The sequence below is a fragment of the Anomaloglossus baeobatrachus genome, chromosome 12, assembly GCF_048569485.1.
Source record: "Anomaloglossus baeobatrachus isolate aAnoBae1 chromosome 12, aAnoBae1.hap1, whole genome shotgun sequence".
NCBI classification, from domain to species: domain Eukaryota; kingdom Metazoa; phylum Chordata; class Amphibia; order Anura; family Aromobatidae; genus Anomaloglossus; species Anomaloglossus baeobatrachus.
The window spans coordinates 10309845-10322854 of record NC_134364.1 but is presented as its reverse complement, the minus strand read 5'-3'; the positions used below and the strand labels follow the sequence as shown (position 1 = coordinate 10322854).

The window sequence follows — 13010 nt, the reverse complement described above, 5'->3', positions numbered from 1 at the left end:
TATTCTTGTACATAGGAGCAGTATTATAGTAGTTATATTCTTGTACATAGGGGCAGTATTATAGTAGTTATATTCTTGTATATAGGAGCAGTATTATAGTAGTTATATTCTTGTACATAGGAGCAGTATTATAGTAGTTTTATTCTTGTACATAGGGGCAGTATTATAGTAGTTATATTCTTGTATATAGGAGCAGTATTATAGTAGTTATATTCTTGTACATAGGAGCAGTATTATAGTAGTTATATTCTTGTATATAGGAGCAGTATTATAGCAGTTATATTCTTGTATATAGGAGCAGTATTATAGTAGTTATATTCTTGTATATAGGAGCAGTATTATAGTCGTTATATTCTTGTACATAGGGGCAGTATTATAGTAGTTATATTCTTGTACATAGGAGCAGTATTATAGCAGTTATATTCTTGTATATAGGAGCAGTATTATAGTAGTTATATTCTTGTATATAGGAGCAGTATTATAGTAGTTATATTCTTGTACATAGGAGCAGTATTATAGCAGTTATATTCTTGTACATAGGGGCAGTATTATAGCAGTTATATTCTTGTATATAGGAGCAGTATTATAGTAGTTCTATTCTTGTACATAGGAGGCAGTATTATAGCAGTTATATTAGTGTATATAGAGAGCGGTGTATAAAGATGAAATCTGCTCAGTTATGATCAGATTATCTTTCAGAATTAATGATTGACCTTGCATAATCTCTTGTAGTTTTTCCTGTGATTCTGGGATATTATCAGTAGTATTGCGGTTGAGAACATTGGTAGGTGCACTGTATGTACCTTCTGTGCGGGGGCAGTCTTCCTGTGAATCGCATCCTGCTGTGGCATAGAGGGTTAATTGAGGACATGGTGCTGCGAGGCTCCTGCCATTGTGTCTGCTGGGGCCGCTCGCTCTCCATATAAAGGCACCATCCATTCCTGCCGATGTGTCATCATGGAGTGCGGTGCCCGGGGAGCGGTGCCAGGGTGCACCGCGCTGACATCACTGATGGAGGATGCTGCGCGCTCCCCGCGATCATCACTGCAGAGAGGAAGAAATGGCGGCTCACATGTGAATAAGAGGCTTAGCTTACATGGCAATTCCTTAATATGACGGCTCCTGGTACGAGCTGCTCCAGACGTCTTTATGCGGTGGCTAAATCAAACCATCACATTAGGGAAGTGCTAGTTGAGTAATTTCCCCAGTATTGTGAACCAGTTGTTTGCTTTTTTTTTACGGCAGCGTGCAGACTACTTGCTGATGGTTTCTAGTAGGGATTTTGCAGCGTGCAGACTACTTGCTGATGGTTTCTAGTAGGGATTTTGCAGCGTGCAGACTACTTGCTGATGGTTTCTAGTAGGGATTTTGCAGTGTGCAGACTACTTACTGATGGTTTCTAGTAGAGATTTTGCAGTGTGCAGACTACTTACTGATGGTTTCTAGTAGAGATTTTGCAGCGTGCAGACTACTTACTGATGGTTTCTAGTAGGGATTTTGCAGTGTGCAGACTACTTACTGATGGTTTCTAGTAGAGATTTTGCAGCGTGCAGACTACTTGCTGATGGTTTCTAGTAGGGATTTTGCAGCGTGCAGACTACTTGCTGATGGTTTCTAGTAGGGATTTTGCAGCGTGCAGACTACTTGCTGATGGTTTCTAGTAGGGATTTTGCAGCGTGCAGACTACTTAGGTTTCTAGTAGGGATTTTGCAGCGTGCAGACTACTTGCTGAAGGTTTCTAGTAGGGATTTTGCAGCGTGCAGACTACTTACTGATGGTTTCTAATAGGGATTTTGCAGTGTGCAGACTACTTACTGATGGTTTCTAGTAGGGATTTTGCAGCGTGCAGACTACTTGCTGAAGGTTTCTAGTAGGGATTTTGCAGCGTGCAGACTACTTACTGATGGTTTCTAGTAGGGATTTTGCAGTGTGCAGACTACTTACTGATGGTTTCTAGTAGGGATTTTGCAGTGTGCAGACTACTTACTGATGGTTTCTAGTAGAGATTTTGCAGTGTGCAGACTACTTACTGATGGTTTCTAGTAGAGATTTTGCAGTGTGCAGACTACTTACTGATGGTTTCTAGTAGAGATTTTGCAGCGTGCAGACTACTTACTGATGGTTTTGTAGTAGAGATTTTGCAGTGTGCAGACTACTTACTGATGGTTTCTAGTAGGGATTTTGCAGTGTGCAGACTACTTACTGATGGTTTCTAGTAGGGATTTTGCAGTGTGCAGACTACTTACTGATGGTTTCTAGTAGAGATTTTGCAGTGTGCAGACTACTTACTGATGGTTTCTAGTAGGGATTTTGCAGTGTGCAGACTACTTACTGATGGTTTCTAGTAGGGATTTTGCAGTGTGCAGACTACTTACTGATGGTTTCTAGTAGAGATTTTGCAGCGTGCAGACTACTTACTGATGGTTTCTAGTAGAGATTTTGCAGTGTGCAGACTACTTACTGATGGTTTCTAGTAGAGATTTTGCAGCGTGCAGACTACTTACTGATGGTTTCTAGTAGAGATTTTGAAGCGTGCAGACTACTTACTGATGGTTTCTAGTAGAGATTTTGAAGCGTGCAGACTACTTACTGATGGTTTCTAGTAGAGATTTTGCAGTGTGCAGACTACTTACTGATGGTTTCTAGTAGGGATTTTGCAGTGTGCAGACTACTTACTGATGGTTTCTAGTAGGGATTTTGCAGTGTGCAGACTACTTACTGATGGTTTCTAGTAGGGATTTTGCAGTGTGCAGACTACTTACTGAAGGTTTCTAGTAGGGATTTTGCAGTGTGCAGACTACTTACTGATGGTTTCTAGTAGAGATTTTGCAGTGTGCAGACTACTTACTGATGGTTTCTAGTAGGGATTTTGCAGCGTGCAGACTACTTACTGATGGTTTCTAGTAGGGATTTTGCAGTGTGCAGACTACTTACTGATGGTTTCTAGTAGGGATTTTGCAGTGTGCAGACTACTTACTGATGGTTTCTAGTAGAGATTTTGCAGCGTGCAGACTACTTACTGATGGTTTCTAGTAGAGATTTTGCAGTGTGCAGACTACTTACTGATGGTTTCTAGTAGAGATTTTGCAGCGTGCAGACTACTTACTGATGGTTTCTAGTAGAGATTTTGCAGTGTGCAGACTACTTACTGATGGTTTCTAGTAGAGATTTTGCAGCGTGCAGACTACTTACTGATGGTTTCTAGTAGAGATTTTGAAGCGTGCAGACTACTTACTGATGGTTTCTAGTAGGGATTTTGCAGCGTGCAGACTACTTATTGATGGTTTCTAGTAGGGATTTTTGCAGTGTGCAGACTACTTACTGATGGTTTCTAGTAGAGATTTTGCAGTGTGCAGACTACTTACTGATGGTTTCTAGTAGGGATTTTGCAGTGTGCAGACTACTTACTGATGGTTTCTAGTAGGGATTTTGCAGTGTGCAGACTACTTACTGATGGTTTCTAGTAGAGATTTTGCAGTGTGCAGACTACTTACTGATGGTTTCTAGTAGGGATTTTGCAGTGTGCAGACTACTTATTGATGTTTTCTAGTAGGGATTTTGAAGCGTGCAGACTACTTACTGATGGTTTTGTAGTAGGGATTTTGCAGTGTGCAGACTACTTACTGATGGTTTCTAGTAGAGATTTTGAAGCGTGCAGACTACTTACTGATGGTTTCTAGTAGAGATTTTGCAGTGTGCAGACTACTTACTGATGGTTTCTAGTAGGGATTTTGCAGTGTGCAGACTACTTACTGATGGTTTCTAGTAGGGATTTTGCAGTGTGCAGACTACTTACTGATGGTTTCTAGTAGAGATTTTGCAGTGTGCAGACTACTTACTGATGGTTTCTAGTAGGGATTTTGCAGTGTGCAGACTACTTATTGATGTTCTCTAGTAGGGATTTTGAAGCGTGCAGACTACTTACTGATGGTTTTGTAGTAGAGATTTTGCAGTGTGCAGACTACTTACTGATGGTTTCTAGTAGGGATTTTGCAGTGTGCAGACTACTTACTGATGGTTTCTAGTAGGGATTTTGCAGTGTGCAGACTACTTACTGATGGTTTCTAGTAGGGATTTTGCAGTGTGCAGACTACTTACTGATGGTTTCTAGTAGGGATTTTGCAGTGTGCAGACTACTTACTGATGGTTTCTAGTAGGGATTTTGCAGTGTGCAGACTACTTACTGAAGGTTTCTAGTAGGGATTTTGCAGTGTGCAGACTACTTACTGATGGTTTCTAGTAGAGATTTTGCAGTGTGCAGACTACTTACTGATGGTTTCTAGTAGGGATTTTGCAGCGTGCAGACTACTTACTGATGGTTTCTAGTAGGGATTTTGCAGTGTGCAGACTACTTACTGATGGTTTCTAGTAGAGATTTTGCAGTGTGCAGACTACTTACTGATGGTTTTGTAGTAGAGATTTTGCAGTGTGCAGACTACTTACTGATGGTTTCTAGTAGGGATTTTGCAGTGTGCAGACTACTGATGGTTTCTAGTAGGGATTTTGCAGTGTGCAGACTACTTACTGATGGTTTCTAGTAGGGATTTTGCAGTGTGCAGACTACTTACTGATGGTTTCTAGTAGAGATTTTGCAGCGTGCAGACTACTTACTGATGGTTTCTAGTAGAGATTTTGCAGTGTGCAGACTACTTACTGATGGTTTCTAGTAGAGATTTTGCAGCGTGCAGACTACTTACTGATGGTTTCTAGTAGAGATTTTGCAGCGTGCAGACTACTTACTGATGGTTTCTAGTAGAGATTTTGAAGCGTGCAGACTACTTACTGATGGTTTCTAGTAGAGATTTTGCAGTGTGCAGACTACTTACTGATGGTTTCTAGTAGAGATTTTGAAGCGTGCAGACTACTTACTGATGGTTTCTAGTAGAGATTTTGCAGTGTGCAGACTACTTACTGATGGTTTCTAGTAGGGATTTTGCAGTGTGCAGACTACTTACTGATGGTTTCTAGTAGAGATTTTGCAGTGTGCAGACTACTTACTGATGGTTTCTAGTAGGGATTTTGCAGTGTGCAGACTACTTACTGATGGTTTCTAGTAGGGATTTTGCAGCGTGCAGACTACTTACTGATGGTTTCTAGTAGAGATTTTGCAGTGTGCAGACTACTTACTGATGGTTTCTAGTAGGGATTTTGCAGTGTGCAGACTACTTATTGATGTTTTCTAGTAGGGATTTTGCAGTGTGCAGACTACTTACTGATGGTTTCTAGTAGGGATTTTGCAGCACACAGACTACTGATGGTTTCTAGTAGGGATTTTGCAGTGTGCAGACTACTTATTGATGGTTTCTAGTAGGGATTTTGCAGCGTGCAGACTACTTTTTGATGGTTTCTAGTAGGGATTTTGCATGCAGACTACTTATTGATGGTTTCTAGTAGGGATTTTGCAGCGTGCAGACTACTTACTGATGGTTTCTAGTAGGGGTTTTGCAGCGTACAGACTACCTACTGATGGTTTCTAGTAGGGGTTTTGCAGCGTGCAGACTACCTACTGATGGTTTCTAGCAGGGATTTTCCAGCACACAGGCTACTGATGGTTTCTAGTAGGGGTTTTGCAGCGTGCAGACTACTGATGGTTTCTAGTAGAGATTTTGCAGCGTGCAGACTACTTGCTGATTGTTTCTAGTAGGGGATTTGCAGCGTGCAGACTACTTACTGATGGTTTCTAGCAGGGGTTTTGCAGCGTGCAGACTACTTACTGATGGTTTCTAGTAGAGATTTTGCAGTGTGCAGACTACTTACTGATGGTTTCTAGTAGAGATTTTGCAGTGTGCAGACTACTTACTGATGGTTTCTAGTAGGGATTTTGCAGTGTGCAGACTACTTATTGATGTTTTCTAGTAGGGATTTTGCAGCGTGCAGACTACTTACTGATGGTTTCTAGTAGGGATTTTGCAGCACACAGACTACTGATGGTTTCTAGTAGGGATTTTGCAGTGTGCAGACTACTTATTGATGGTTTCTAGTAGGGATTTTGCAGCGTGCAGACTACTTATTGATGGTTTCTAGTAGGGATTTTGCATGCAGACTACTTATTGATGGTTTCTAGTAGGGATTTTGCAGCGTGCAGACTACTTACTGATGGTTTCTAGTAGGGGTTTTGCAGCGTGCAGACTACCTACTGATGGTTTCTAGTAGGGGTTTTGCAGCGTGCAGACTACCTACTGATGGTTTCTAGAAGGGATTTTCCAGCACACAGGCTACTGATGGTTTCTAGTAGGGGTTTTGCAGCGTGCAGACTACTGATGGTTTCTAGTAGAGATTTTGCAGCGTGCAGACTACTTGCTGATTGTTTCTAGTAGGGGTTTTGCAGCGTGCAGACTACTTACTGATGGTTTCTAGCAGGGGTTTTGCAGCGTGCAGACTACTTACTGATGGTTTCTAGTAGAGATTTTGCAGCGTGCAGACTACTTACTGATGGTTTCTAGCAGGGGTTTTGCAGCGTGCAGACTACTTGCTGATTGTTTCTAGTAGAGATTTTGCAGCGTGCAGACTACTTACTGATGGTTTCTAGCAGGGGTTTTGCAGCGTGCAGACTACTTGCTGATGGTTTCCACTAGGGATTTGCAGTAGTACCAGCTCCTCGGGGACGATCCTCCACTAGATGATGTGATTTGGGTGTTGCAGCAGTGACGCGTTTCGCGCTCGCAGGTCCGGTGACTGCAGATTTTCCTTGTCTTCACAGCGGAGGTATACATCGGGATAGGGAAACCGTCAGAAGCCACGGCCTGTATCCAGGAGGCCGCCAACCTCTTCCCCATGTCGCACAATGTGCTGTACATGCGAGGTCAGGTGTCCGAGCTGAGAGGAAACATCGACGATGCCAAAAGATGGTACGAAGAGGCGCTGTCCATCAGCCCCACTCACGTGAAGAGCATGCAGAGACTGGTGAGTGCCAGCCGGGGCCACGCGCCCGTGGGGAGGGCCATATGGAGTGACCACTGCTATCCATCATTATCCAGGGGCCAGGCACATATTACACTTGCTGTCGGCTTCCCTGATCTTCAGGTGTTAGATGAGGCTGGTTGATTTTCGATATGCCCAGTCGTTCTGTTCTCAGGGGGATGTGTCTCTGCACGCTCAGCGGACCCCTGTATTCTCCCCTGCAGAGCCACAGTCATGTGTCATTCACATGTGCTCAGTCCCCCTCTGATCCGTGTCACTTCCAGAGCTGCATTCACAATTCTGCCTAATGTGGGGCTCCTTTTCCATCACAGCCCGGAATTACTTATCTGATAGGATGAACCTTCACTTGTACCTACCATATAACTGTATGGGCTCCAGCAAAGTTGGGTCACAACCCCTGAGGGAGCAGAACGGTGGCGGGATGTCATCCATAATGGCTGATGGTAACTGCAGAAGAGGAGGACGACTCCAGTATTTACTTTGGGTTGCAGCTCTGGATGTAAATAGAGTACAGAGGGCAGCTCTGGATGTGAATAGAGTGCTGGACACTTGGCCCGTTGTGTGCAGATCTGGATGTGCATAGAGTACAGAGTGCAGCTCTGGATGTGAATAGAGTGCTGGACACTTGGCCCGTTGTGTGCAGATCTGGATGTGCATAGAGTATAGAGTGCTGGACACTCGGCCGTTGTGTGCAGATCTGGATATGAATAGAGTGCTGGACACTCCGCCGTTGTGTTCAGCTCTGGATGTGAATGGAGTGCAGAGTGCAGCTCTGGATGTGAATGGAGTGCAGAGTGCTGGACACTTGGCTCGTTGTGTATAGATCTGGATGTGAATAGAGTGTTGGACACTCGGCCCGTTGTGTGCAGCTCTGGATGTGAATAGAGTGCTGGACACTCGTCCGTTGTGTGCAGATCTGGATATGAATAGAGTGCTGGACACTCGTTCGTTGTGTGCAGCTCTGGATGTGAATAGAGTGCAGAGTGCAGCTCTGGATGTGAATAGAGTGCAGAGTGCAGCTCTGGATGTGAATAGAGTGCAGAGTGCAGCTCTGGATGTGAATAGAGTACAGAGTGCAGCTCTGGATGTGAATAGAGTGTTGGACACTCGGCCCGTTGTGTGCAGCTCTGGATGTGAATAGAGTACAGAGTGCAGCTCTGGATGTGAATAGAGTACAGAGTGCAGCTCTGGATGTGAATAGAGTGTTGGACACTCGGCCCGTTGTGTGCAGCTCTGGATGTGAATAGAGTGCTGGACACTTGTCCGTTATGTGCAGATCTGGATATGAATAGAGTGCTGGACACTCGGCCGTTGTGTGCAGCTCTGGATGTGAATAGAGTACAGAGTGCAGCTCTGGATGTGAATAGAGTGCTGGACACTCGTCCGTTGTGTGCAGATCTGGATGTGAATAGAGTGTTGGACACTCGGCCCGTTGTGTGCAGCTCTGGATGTGAATAGAGTGCTGGACACTCGTCCGTTGTGTGCAGATCTGGATATGAATAGAGTGCTGGACACTCGTTCGTTGTGTGCAGCTCTGGATGTGAATAGAGTGCAGAGTGCAGCTCTGGATGTGAATAGAGTGCAGAGTGCAGCTCTGGATGTGAATAGAGTGCAGAGTGCAGCTCTGGATGTGAATAGAGTACAGAGTGCAGCTCTGGATGTGAATAGAGTGTTGGACACTCGGCCCGTTGTGTGCAGCTCTGGATGTGAATAGAGTACAGAGTGCAGCTCTGGATGTGAATAGAGTGCTGGACACTCGGCCGTTGTGTGCAGCTCTGGATGTGAATAGAGTACAGAGTGCAGCTCTGGATGTGAATAGAGTGCTGGACACTCGGCCGTTGTGTGCAGCTCTGGATGTGAATAGAGTACAGAGTGCAGCTCTGGATGTGAATAGAGTGTTGGACACTCGGCCCGTTGTGTGCAGCTCTGGATGTGAATAGAGTACAGAGTGCAGCTCTGGATGTGAATAGAGTGCTGGACACTCGGCCGTTGTGTGCAGATCTGGATATGAATAGAGTGCTGGACACTCGTCCGTTGTGTGCAGATCTGGATATGAATAGAGTACAGAGTGCAGCTCTGGATGTGAATAGAGTGCTGGACACTCGTCCGTTGTGTGCAGATCTGGATGTGAATAGGGTGCTGGACACTCGGCCGTTGTATGCAGATCTGGATATGAATAGAGTGCTGGACACTCGTCCGTTGTGTGCAGATCTGGATGTGCATAGAGTATAGAGTGCTGGACACTCGGCCGTTGTGTGCAGCTCTGGATATAAATAGAGTGCTGGACACTCGTCCGTTGTGTGCAGATCTGGATATGAATAGAGTACAGAGTGCAGCTCTGGATGTGAATAGAGTGTTGGACACTCGGCCCGTTGTGTGCAGCTCTGGATGTGAATAGAGTACAGAGTGCAGCTCTGGATGTGAATAGAGTGCTGGACACGGCCGTTGTGTGCAGCTCTGGATGTGAATAGAGTACAGAGTGCAGCTCTGGATGTGAATAGAGTGTTGGGCACTCGGCTGTTGTGTGCAGCTCTGGATGTGAATAGAGTACAGAGTGCAGCTCTGGATGTGAATAGAGTGCTGGACACGGCCGTTGTGTGCAGCTCTGGATGTGAATAGAGTACAGAGTGCAGCTCTGGATGTGAATAGAGTGCTGGACACTCGGCCGTTGTGTGCAGCTCTGGATGTGAATAGAGTACAGAGTGCAGCTCTGGATGTGAATAGAGTGCTGGACACGGCCGTTGTGTGCAGCTCTGGATGTGAATAGAGTACAGAGTGCAGCTCTGGATGTGAATGGAGTGCTGGACACGGCCGTTGTGTGCAGCTCTGGATGTGAGCTGCAGATCAGCCCATGTGATGCGGAGGCTTCAGTGCCGGCTTTGTGTCTGGACCCCTCTCGGGGGCTGCCCCCTCGCCCGCTGTGCCGGCTCAGATTATGGTAATGGCATAACAGAGGCAGCCTTGTTACTAATGAGGGCACATACCCCGTGTTGTGCTCAGCAGATATTTCTCCTTTGCTCCCAGGACGTCTTGTCAGACAGTGGGGGGCAGTAGAGGGGATCCTTTACCGAGCCATGACTGGTCACATTCGAGGTCCGTGAGATACGTGATGAGATGAAAAACTAATGGTGCCCGGTGTTCAGCACACGAAGAAGCGTCCGGCTGCAGGGGTCTTAATGATTAACCCCCGCTGCTGTAAATCCTATCCCAGCTACACATGTACGACTTAAGACCCCCGCACATAAGAGATAAGTGGCCGTCAGAAGTGGTGTCTGCAGGCAGCTGACTCCCCTCTCCCTATAGAGAGCACATACATATGTACACCGCTTTATTCTGTGCTGTACTCCACTCACATCCAGAGCTGCAGCCATTTGTCCTATTCACATATTACGAGTCTTATGTCGGGTCATTAACTGTTCTGTCCGTTTCGAGGAAAGCTGGGTCACCGTGAGGACGACTAATGTGAGCGCCGTAACCGCAATGTTCTCAACTCCTGATCGGAAAGTCTGCCATATTCTGGAGCATAGGACGTGTTTCTGCACCGAGAGGCATATCTGCCCTTCAGGGGTCTGAGAAAGTTGGGTCACGGCCAATATGAGCTGAATGGTGGTCACCCGGCTTTCCTGAGCACTTAGTGGTGTGAGTGATGTATATGATCGAGCACGTCTGTATTGATGCCTCCTCGATTACACGGATTTGTGTCTCTCCGGGATATGCAGCATCTGCGTCCTGTACATCACCACTGAGCAAAGCGCCAGACTGGTGACCTCACATTATATAAACCCGTCATATAACCGTGACCGTAGCACTACAATACACTGTCTGCCCAAGAAATACAGTGACCTTGGCAGTGCCACGTTTTGTGTCGCCGTCGTTAGGACGTGTCGCCGTGGGTTATAACCAGGGACGGGCACTGGGGGGAGGCCATTGTTGTCTTATTTCCTGTAACTCCTTTCTCTTCTTGTCGCAGAGTTTGATCCTCCATCACCATGGCCGCTACAGCCTGGCCGAGAAGATCCTGCGGGACGCTGTGCAGGTGAACTCCACGGCCCACGAGGTGTGGAACAATCTGGGGGAAGTGCTGCAGGCGCAGGGGAACGATGACGCCGCCACCGAGTGCTTCCTGACCGCGCTGGAGCTGGAGGCGAGCAGCCCCATCGTCCCCTTCACCATCATCCCCCGAGTCTTATGATGAGGAGGCGAGAGGTTGGGGGGCAGCGGGACCTGACCTAACCCCTCAACCCTCTCATCAGTCTTGCTTCAATCATAGCCGCACCACGGTCACTGCCTGCGGGGGGCGACGTTCGTGTCACAACTGCTACATCATCGTCTGAATTCTGTGATCGATCAGTCAGTAATATCTGTGAAACATCGTATATCTGCGCAGGAAAGATGGCAGCCGGTGCTTACCAGCACGACGGGAAAACGTTTCGCCAATCTGCAGGCTTCTCCAGGTGCCAGTCCGTCAGATAATACAATTTGGTGATGGATTGCACCATTCCTATTGCATCATTCACTTTGCCCATAATATGCAAGCGAAATGCGCATGTGGACCCGTCGCCGCCCTAAATTATTTAGGAATGCCGCCATATTTGGCACCTGTGTCCATTCCGATATTTTGTGGCTCTAGAACCGGTCTGAAGTGTTGACATTTAGTCGTCTGTGCTCATGGTGTATTGGCGATCTGTCGCTGTCGTCACGTGGCTTCCATTCAGTGCCGTTTTATTTCTACCAGATTTTTAATGGACAGAATTGAGAGCGAGGCACCGTGACAGGCTTGTCGCCAAATCCACGTAAGTGCCAAAGATTTATTCGCCATTTTTTCTGACTGCGTGGCGTCGGGTTTCGTCTTGGCGTCGGGTCTGGTCTTGGCGCCGGGTCTGGTCTTGGCGCCGGGGTCTGGTCTTGGCGCCGGGGTCTGGTCTTGGTGTCGGGTCTGGTCTTGGTGTCGGGTCTGGTCTTGGCGCCGGGGTCTGGTTTTGGTGTCGGGTCTGGTCTTGGCGCCGGGGTCTGGTCTTGGCGTCGGGTCTGGTCTTGGCGCCGGGGTCTGGTCTTGGCGCCGGGGTCTGGTCTTGGCGCCGGGGTCTGGTCTTGGCGCCGGGGTCTGGTCTTGGCGCCGGGGTCTGGTCTTGGCGCCGGGGTCTGGTCTTGGCGCCGGGGTCTGGTCTTGGCGCCGGGGTCTGGTCTTGGCGCCGGGGTCTGGTCTTGGCGCCGGGGTCTGGTCTTGGCGCCGGGTTTCGTCTTGGCGCCGGGTTTCGTCTTGGCGTCGGGTCCCGTCTTGGCGTCGGGTCCCGTCTTGGCGTCGGGTCCCGTCTTGGCGTCGGGTCCCGTCTTGGCGTCGGGTCCCGTCTTGGCGTCGGGTCCCGTCTTGGCGCCGGGTCCCGTCTTGGCGCCGGGTCCCGTCTTGGCGCCGGGTCCCGTCTTGGCGCCGGGTCCCGTCTTGGCGCCGGGTCCCGTCTTGGCGCCGGGTCCCGTCTTGGCGTAGGAGCGGACGTCACCACGTTGCAGGTTGAGGTCAGAATCTGATTCACAAACGCCATTTTGCCCCTATATGATCTTCTAATTGGTCATAAAGGCAATTATTGGGGACTCCGCGGTTCGGCCGCCTTGTCCCCTCTCCTCGTATCACGGGTCACTTCGTGTAGACATTTATGTTTCGCCTGTTACAAGATGACGCGGCTCTCCGCACTATTTACATTTGGGGGGTTTTATTTTTTGTGGGGTCAGAGATTATTTCTGCGGACGCTCGAGCGACATTCCTCATGTTCTACGATGATTTACAAGTGACTGTGTCAATAAAATAACTTTTAAAGGAGCCTTTGGTTTGTGATGATTGGCATCATGCACGTGACGCCGCCCGCCACCTAATACCTCCGATATCTGACAACAAAGGGTCCAGAGGGGCTGCAGGGTCACAAAATTCCGCATCCCAAACCATAGGGCGGGGGAGGGGTATCCTGTATGTAATGCTCAGCGCCATGGCAGCCCCCCGGGGGGTGTAAGTATGGCGTCCGCCCACGCGCTGACCTACATTTCCTGCACACGGTGAGCTTTTATTAATGAACATACGGTGCGGTCTCCTGGGCGCG

General features: G+C 47.7%; 1 protein-coding gene across 5 annotated transcripts in view; it reads left to right on the top strand.

Moving 5' to 3' along the window:
- TTC7B (tetratricopeptide repeat domain 7B) overlaps nt 1-12736 on the top strand; it is a 127460-nt gene extending 114724 nt beyond the window's left edge. For all 5 annotated transcript variants that reach the window (XM_075330195.1, XM_075330194.1, XM_075330193.1 and 2 more), the window contains 2 exons: nt 6701-6903; nt 10892-12736. In XM_075330195.1, coding sequence (XP_075186310.1) covers nt 6701-6903; nt 10892-11113 — 425 coding nt within the window. In that variant the 3' untranslated portion in view covers nt 11114-12736. The remainder of the gene's footprint in view (nt 1-6700; nt 6904-10891) is intronic.
- Nucleotides 12737-13010: the final 274 nt, after the last annotated feature.